Source organism: Eutrigla gurnardus (genome assembly GCF_963514095.1).
Source record: "Eutrigla gurnardus genome assembly, chromosome: 12".
In the NCBI taxonomy this organism is placed as follows: domain Eukaryota; kingdom Metazoa; phylum Chordata; class Actinopteri; order Perciformes; family Triglidae; genus Eutrigla; species Eutrigla gurnardus.
The window spans coordinates 13,312,300-13,321,257 of record NC_139926.1 but is presented as its reverse complement, the minus strand read 5'-3'; the positions used below and the strand labels follow the sequence as shown (position 1 = coordinate 13,321,257).

At 42.5% G+C, this 8,958-nt stretch overlaps 1 protein-coding gene across 1 annotated transcript; it reads left to right on the top strand.

Annotated features, from left to right (window-relative positions):
* Positions 1-656: 656 nt before the first annotated feature.
* On the top strand, positions 657-5,391 carry LOC311022296 (frizzled-7-A-like). The gene has a single exon (XM_084023465.1). It carries the CDS (start codon positions 1,210-1,212, stop codon positions 2,914-2,916), a length of 1,707 nt encoding a protein of 568 aa, XP_083879591.1. The 5' UTR covers positions 657-1,209; the 3' UTR covers positions 2,917-5,391.
* The last annotated feature ends 3,567 nt before the right edge of the window (positions 5,392-8,958 follow it).

Below are 8,958 nucleotides of genomic sequence, written 5' to 3'. Positions count from 1 at the left end.
ATTAACATTAACTATATAGATTGCTGAAAAAGATGTGGGCTACAATTCAGAGGTGCTGTGCTCATGCATGTTATTTAGAATGTATTGTTTCCCATCAGAATCCAAAGGCTTTTTCCTGTTAGCGTCGTGACAAAAGTTACGCTTATTTTTTAACTATGCTTTCACCGGTACTATTCAGTAAACGTAAGGAAGAGAATTAAAGAAGAAAGAAAGAGTTACAATTTCAAAATGTGATGGTTGACAAATGTGTCCAAGAGCATGTAAGTAGGCTTAAAAACATGAATGTATTGTAGCTCTGGCATGACAGACAGACAGACACAGGTCGTTCTTGAAACAGGCGTTTATTCTCAGGCTTCTTCTCCACAATTGTGCTTCTTACTTCGCACAGTGTATCATCATGCATGAAATCTAAGAGTTCTATAAAAACAACTATAGGCAAATTGTTATACAGTTTTTAAATAAAAACGTAACCAGAAAAATTATATATATATATATATATATATATATATATATATATATATATTGGGGGGTAAACTATATGGTGTAATGTAATTACTGTAACACATTTTCCTTCTATAGGGAGTAAAGGCCAATCATGAACGAGTCCTGTAGGAAAACAAACGCTAGGATTGGCTGAGACGCAGCCTCGGTTTCAAGGCGCCCTGCGTTCTGTCGCGAGGTCTTGTGAATGGAGGGGGCGCCTGGAAACCGGTGGAATCCGCACGGAGTGAGGAGAGCGAGCCTCTGGACTTCCAACCGCTCAGCATGTGAACCGACGCTCCGTGTGAAGTCAAGTCGGAAAAACGTTGGAAATATAAGCCTTTTTTAAGTTTCGGACCATTCTTGTTTCGCGCCGAGTGACGACGCTTTCGTGTTCGACGCACTGGAATAACTTGATTTTGCTCTACTCGAAAGAAAGGGGACTTTAAATGTTATTTTTCACCGGGTCGGGAGTGAGAGTGGGCTGCTCGGAGTCACTTACAAAGACCATTAAGAAGTCATGACACGCCGAACGTTTCACTTGGATTTATCTTCATAAAAACGCGACGAAAAGACGACTGCGGCGACTTCAACTCGAATTACTCGGACTACGCGTCAAGTGTTGCGACAATTAATGTAGATTTTTTTCGCTTTTCGACCGTTTTCAAGTCGCCCTACTTGGATCAAAGTTTTTCCTTCCCTCCCCCCTCCCCCTCCTCCTCATCAACTATGGCGGCGGCCAGGTCCACCACTGGCTCCGCTTTGCTGCGGATCATGTGGCTGCTGTGCGGGCTGTCCTTCTCATCCACTTCTGCTCAACACTACAACAGCGAGAGCGGGATATCTGTCCCGGAACATGGGTTTTGCCAGCCCATCTCCATCCCGCTGTGTACCGACATCGCCTACAACCAGACCATCATGCCGAACCTCCTGGGCCACACCAACCAGGAGGACGCCGGACTAGAAGTGCACCAGTTCTACCCGCTGGTTAAGGTGCAGTGTTCTGCGGATCTAAAGTTCTTCCTCTGCTCCATGTATGCGCCGGTCTGCACGGTGCTGGAGCAGGCCATCCCCCCATGTCGCTCCCTGTGTGAGCGTGCACGACAGGGATGTGAAGCCCTCATGAACAAATTCGGCTTCCAGTGGCCGGAGCGGCTCCGCTGCGAGGCTTTCCCCGTCCACGGAGCCGGCGAGATTTGCGTCGGCCAGAACACATCCGAACCCAGCAGCCCAGCCTCCTCTTCTTCCCCCTATGCACCCGAGGCCCTGACCCTTCCCCCCAACATGGGTCGACCCAACCTACGCCCCCCTCCGCACAACCAGTACCACCAGTTCTCCTGCCCGTTACAGCTGGAAGTGCCTACCTACCTGGGCTACCGATTCATGGGGGTCAACGACTGCGGGGCCCCATGTGAGCCCACTAAACCTACCGGCATCATGTATTTCCGGGAGGACGAGGTGAAGTTCGGCCGACTCTGGGTCGGGATCTGGTCCATCCTGTGCTGCGTGAGCACCTTATTCACAGTGCTCACCTATTTAGTGGACATGAGGCGGTTCAGGTACCCCGAGAGGCCCATCATCTTCCTATCAGGCTGTTATTTCATGGTGGCGGTGGCCTACGCGGCTGGGTTTTTCCTGGAGGACAAAGTTGTCTGCGTGGATAAATTCAAGGATGACGGCTACAGGACGGTGGCTCAGGGGACTAAAAAGGAGGGCTGCACCATCCTCTTCATGGTGTTGTACTTTTTTGGTATGGCCAGCTCCATCTGGTGGGTGATTTTGTCCCTGACTTGGTTCCTCTCTGCCGGGATGAAATGGGGCCATGAAGCGATCGAAGCCAACTCCCAGTACTTCCACCTGGCCGCCTGGGCGGTCCCGGCCATTAAAACCATCACCATCCTCGCTATGGGCCAGGTGGACGGCGACGTCCTCACCGGGGTGTGTTTTGTCGGGATCTTCAACGTGGACGCCCTCCGCGGCTTCGTCCTGGCTCCGCTATTCGTCTACCTGTTCATCGGCACGTCCTTCCTCCTGGCCGGCTTCGTGTCCCTCTTCAGGATCCGCACCATCATGAAGCACGACGGCACCAAGACGGAGAAGCTGGAGAAGCTGATGGTGCGGATCGGCGTGTTCAGTGTGCTCTACACGGTACCGGCCACCATAGTGATCGCCTGCTATTTCTACGAGCAGGCCTTCAGGGAGCACTGGCAGCGGACCTGGCACATGCAGACCTGCAAGCGGTTCGCCGTCCCCTGCCCGGTCCACAACTTCGCCCCCATGACTCCAGACTTCACCGTGTTCATGATCAAATACCTGATGACCATGATAGTCGGCATCACCTCGGGTTTCTGGGTCTGGTCCGGGAAGACTCTTCAGTCATGGCGGAGGTTCTACAAGCGCCTTAGCAACGGTAATCATGGCGAGACAACGGTGTAAAGTTCCGAGGAAGAAAAGGCTCAAAGCCACGATGCTTTGGATATATAACAACCATGTAAATGAGGTCAATAGCTTTCACTTTAATCCTATTTTGGACATCATTTTTTAATGTGTTTTCGGGTTGTGACAGCAGTTCAGGCATTTGGTCACGCAACTGAACTTTCACAAACCAATCTATATTCGATAGAAGTTGGATGAATTTTCTGGATTTTTTTTTTTTTTGTCATCACCAGACAGCCCACACGCCTGGCTTTTGATTACAAACTGGTGTAAATGACCATACTGGTCCCTGGACTGTAATGCAGGACTGGTGAGGTTACTATGAAACTCCATATTATTGATTATATCCTTAATGTTACAATTTTAATGTACTTCATGTCTACTCTGGTGAGAGAAATCACCATAACCGAAAAGACTGATGGGTCAAGCAGCGTGGCCTTCGGTCCAGTCTATAGCAAAAAGGTCAAAGGTTCAATCCCTACAGCCGCCACACCCGCTGACTGTGAATGAATTAATGAGGGATGCCTGGATTCTTAACTTACTCTGCTTTTAGCTAAAGACAGAAATGCTTTAATATGTGTGTTAGATATTGCAGAGTACAATCTTGCCTTTTTTTGTTTTTATTTTTAGGAAAACGTCAGTCAACTCGCAACTCCGCGCCATTGTGTGCCAAGTGGCTGCCCAGAAATCCAAACTTTTATTTCATTTTTTAAAAACGTTTTAATTTTTCAGACTGTTGATTATTTGCTCTTGTATTGAATGTTCACTCCGAAGGTGAATGAAGTTATGTATTGGTTTGCACAGCTATCCTAAAGGTGTTTAAAAATGACTGATTCAACCACAGGATGACCCGGATCAAACAATTTAAGAGACCACACACACACACACACACACACAGCCACTTTCTGCAATGAAGACACAACAGCTCATTGTTTGTCTCTGTGTGTGGTCTCTCAACTTTTGGAACCCCCCCCCCCCTTCAGAAAGACTTTTAAACTTAAGCTTTTTAAGACATCCAAAGCACCATTTCAAGGATCCAGATTTAATCCACATCGAGTGGAAATGGTCGCTCAGGATTTTTGATGTTTTTTTTAATCCTGGATAAAGATGACTGTACACAATCTATATTCTACCCAATGTAACTGCCTTAATCCCTTATAACTTCAAGTGTTACATGGCTTTCACAAGCAGACCGAACATTTTAGAGTTTTTCATTAATTGTTTATCTTAGTGTCTGGGCTGCCTTTCAGACGTCTTCGAAACACAGAAACTGCAATTATTTTATACGTGTCTGGAAGCAGGATTTATGTTTGATGTTCTAAAAATCATGGAAACACCAGGAAGGAGGTCAAAGGTCACAACCATGTGGTAATATTTTCTATCTGGAAAGAGAGCAGTGGAGACAGAGTGTGCAGTGTTCAGCAGAGTTGGTGTGTTTTATCTGGGAGTGAATCAATGGACACTAGACAGTGATTATGATTTATATATTTAAAATAACCAGAAACCTTTCAATCCAATAGAAGGAAAAATGTCAATTTAAAGTTCCTATCATTAAAAATAACACCTCCCAAGAGTGAATTTCAGTATTGTACATTTGTATTCAGACACCTAAAGTTGTTTTTATTGTTTTTTAAACTTCCATGGAAGCTCAACACTTCATTCAAGTGAGAAGACACTAAATTGTGAATAGTAACGTCCTCACTTTTGGTAACAGTAGCATTACATCCTCTGTGGTATGCAGTACACTGGCTATTTGAATTGAATCAACAAAGCCACAGTTTATTTGTTGGACTAAATAATAAAATCAGTAGGAACTCTTGTGAAGAAAGCAGAAAACTATGTTTTTATACTTACAGTGGCAAGGACAGTCCAGTGTATGTTTACCAGAAGGTTTCGTTTCTTGTCCTGTAACACTTTTTTCTCTACATACATCACTTGCATAATTTTGTCCTTTTTATAGATCTGGTATTCTAGTTATTTTTAATCTCTAAAGCTGTGTACTGTATCCACACATACTTGTGCTAGAACATATACACTAAGTACCAATCATCATAGTATAAAGTTGAAGCAGTTGGCGTACATGATGTGTCACATTTCCCATGCAAAGGCACTACATACCTCAAACCCCTGTTAACATTAGTATGTAGGATTTAGTTAGGAAACAAGTCAACACTCCACGAGTCGTTGCTCCACGTTTTTTAACCGAACGGGAGCGAAAGCATTCTTTGTAATTGAGATCTGCCGGTGTAAATGATACCAGACTGATATGTTTGTTTTCAGAAGGAATATGAGTGTGTGTGTGGTTTTTCTTTTTTAATGGAACATATGCAGCCTACCAAGTAAACACAGACTCTGTTTTGTAAAGGCATATTGTATTTAAGGGGATACTCATTTTTGTCTTTTTCACTTGTTTTTTTAAAGGTACGCCTGTTGTACGTGTACAGTTTGAATAAAATCGATACGGTTTGTAATGCACTGATCCCTGTCGTTTGTGTGCGTGTTGAGCTTCACGGTAAAATTCTCGACCTTGGAAACGGTAGTTGACGAAACAATCTCACTTCCTCAGTAAGTTGTTTTGTCAACATATGCATGGTATTTATTGTTAAATAATGCACCAGCTAAACCAAGTTTGGCACTTACTGCTTTCGCTTACCACCTCAACGCTTTTCATTCATGGACAGGACACATGATTTGGTCGACATTAGCAGTGACACAGAGGCAACATTGTGATGCTGCTCAGTGGGACATTTGGTCAATAAGAGGACAACACAAGTCTTACAAGCCTAAATGTTATTGATAATAACTTTATGCTCTTCATTGTGTGCAGAATCAGCTTTACCGCCTAGGTATGTTGAGGGATTTGGCCGTAGTCGTACCCGAACAAATCATTCTGTGCTGGGTCTGCGTTGCTTATCCACATTGCTCTCCATTTTAAAACAGAGAAACAGAACTGAGAGCAGTGCTAAAATTAGGGATAGCAGTGATGCCGTTTATCTGCCAAACATCTGCTACTTGACGAAAGCTGAGCACATCGCCACATCGTAAATGAGTAAACATACCAGCATCAAACATTCGTAGTGTGCCACACCTGTGAAAATCCCCTGCTACGTTTCTGAACATATTGTAGCAGAACGTGATACTGCAGCATCCTCTACAGACAGACACATGGAAGTAAACAGACGAGAACAGAACTGATGCTGCTCTCCAACTGAGAGTTTACCTTCTGTATCAGTTAATCAGCTAATTCAGCTAACATTCAGTAACCCTGGAAATAAAGCCACTCCACCGATTCAGCCATCCACTTCTATACAGGTTCACAGGGTTAGTTTAAAAAGTACCAAAAGTGATGCAGCAGAAGCAGCAGAGATGTCACCTTTTTATTCCATGTCTTCTTTGTCAAAACCTGTAGCCTACGTTACCCACAATGCAACTGTTCAACCGCTCTAGTAGCAGCTCATAGCCTCGAGCTGCTAAGCCTCGAGCAGAAATGAGGAGTAAGCAGCGCTCCAGAGGTCTGGTAAACTAAGTTCTTTTTAATTCCACAACCTTTTTTTCCATCTTTATACTTGGAGTGTCCATCCTCAAACAATGGATCATATCTCACACAAAAGGCGTAAACATTCCTTCTCTCTACATTATGTAGTTGTACTTCGATGTGTGGAGTCCTCACACTTTAACGCTCTGGTCTGATACTGACCTCTGGTGGCAAAAGATAGAACTATATAGTCTGCCTACGGTCACAACAATTCGTTTTCTGTGATTGCTATGACAGTTAACTTCCCTTTGACTTTTGATAAGTTTTCACACTGTATGTCAGAACATGACAACATCATATCAACAACGTATAGGCTAAAGTCAAAAGGAACAGCTGTTTATTTTGTAGATAGAAACACAAATGTGCCCCCTGTATTTTTTTTCCATTGCTGATAAACAGCTGGTGGAAGTTATGCAAATATGTCAATCACGGCTGAATCCCATCTTGCAGTAATGTCCTGTTGCAAATAAGCCTTTACTGCAGCAATTCTATCACTCTCTTTTCTTTTTCATAAACCGTACGTTCTATAAAGCTACTCTGAGATGGGTCATTCATTTTTTGTATCGAATTTCTGCAGCAAGAGAAACAAAATTAATGCCTTTACTAAACCCAACAAAACAAAAATGTAGAGAATGTGTTAAAGCAACTGCAGTGCAAAACACAATCTATGATCTACACAAAATACTGCCTATACTGATAATGATACATACTATAAAATAATGCAGTTTCTGTAATTCCATCTGATGTTAGTGTTTTTATGACATTGTGATCATGTGATCTGTGATTAACTAAATGTTCCTGTTGAAGAGAACATGTGTTAGTGTTTGGTAGATATAGTGTTTTTGTATTGAAAATGAGTGTTGGAATTTAGTTTAATGCTCGATTTTGAGGATGAAATTAATCATTTTGCAAATTGTGTGTTGGTATGTTAAGAGCTTAGTAAAATTGTTAAAAGTATTGAAAAAATTGTTCTAGCGATTGTAAAAAACAAAAAAACTGTAATGTATATTAATCATTATTGCAGTCAATTGTTAGAAACAAAAGCTTAATTTGAGACCACAAAAGCATCATAAATGCAGCAAATGCCTTCCTGAAATTGTCTTCTTTTCTTTTAATTATCTTAAAAAAACATCATAAAATCAAAATCACTTAGTTGTGTTTATGTAAGAAATGATGTCATATAACAAATCTCCTCACTCAAGATAGGAAAAATACACAAATATTTTTCAAAGTAGTGTATCAAATCACAAGTTCATATATGTATTTGGTTGTACCCAAGGTGGAAACAAAAAACATTTCCTGTCATTTACACCAGGACATAGATTTTCATTCGGATCTCAGCGGGCCTAATACCATCCATCCATCCATTTTCTACCGCTTATCCTGTATTTAGGGTCACGGGGGGGCTGGAGCCAATCCCAGCTGTCATTGGGCGAAGGCAGGGTACACTCTGGACAGGACGCCAGTCTATCACAGGGCTAACATGTAGAGACAAACAACCATTCACACTCACATTCACACCTACGGGCAATTTAGAGTCACCAATCAACCTATCCCCATCCTGCATGTCTTTGGACTGTGGGAGGAAGCCGGAGAACCCGGGGAGAACCCACGCTTACACGGGGAGAACATGCAAACTCCACACAGAAGGAACCCGGGCCGACCCGGGAATCGAACCCAGGACCCTCTTGCTGTGAGGCGAGAGTGCTACCCACTACACCACCGTGCAGCCCGGGCCTAATACCCTCCGACACAAATGAGTCATTAGAAACATGATGAAAAAATGATGTCTGTATGATGATTGTGTAAAAAGTAATGTGAACCGTGTGAAACGATCTTGAATTCATTAAAGAATAATGAAATACAATTGGATTTTTATCACTGCATCACTTCATTTGTAGTTTCCAAGCACATCTGGCAAAAGTAGGGATGATAGTGACCTCTACTGGCCTGATCTGACGTTGTGCCTCTAAACTGGTTTGTAGGTATTTTGAATAGATGGCCCTGTACTATCCTAAGGAAAGTATTAGCATTTTGTCACTATGTTAGCAGAGAGTATTTTCACTGTATTTGGATTCACAAATATCACATTCATAAGACAACAGTGGTGGGGCTAGAACACTATGTCTCAGATTATCATGACAGGATGTTGATATCAGCGATCACAGAGCCTGTTGATTTATTCTGAAAGCATGGTTTCATCAAAAGTCGAAGTCTAATTGGCTGAAGTATACTGTTTTATTTGGTAGATGCATTACTGTTAGTCTTACTAGTTGATCATCCCAAAACATATAACAAAAACTGCTTTGTGTCTTTTTGTACATTTTTTGTGTCACTTTCTAAAATATATTTTTAACCCGACTCTGCAGGCAAACATTTTATTTTTCCATAAAGCAGAGGCAAAAAGACACATTTTTACTTTTAATTTCAGATGTTTTTATTGTGAAAAGTTGAATTCTCATCATACATGGCATTCAAATAAGCATGCTTCCTTTTTTTAAGCAAAC

What these genes read in the sequence shown, in the direction of transcription:
- LOC311022296 (XM_084023465.1), top strand. Translation starts at nt 1,210, where the DNA reads ATGGCGGCGGCCAGGTCCACCACTGGCTCCGCTTTGCTGCGGATCATG.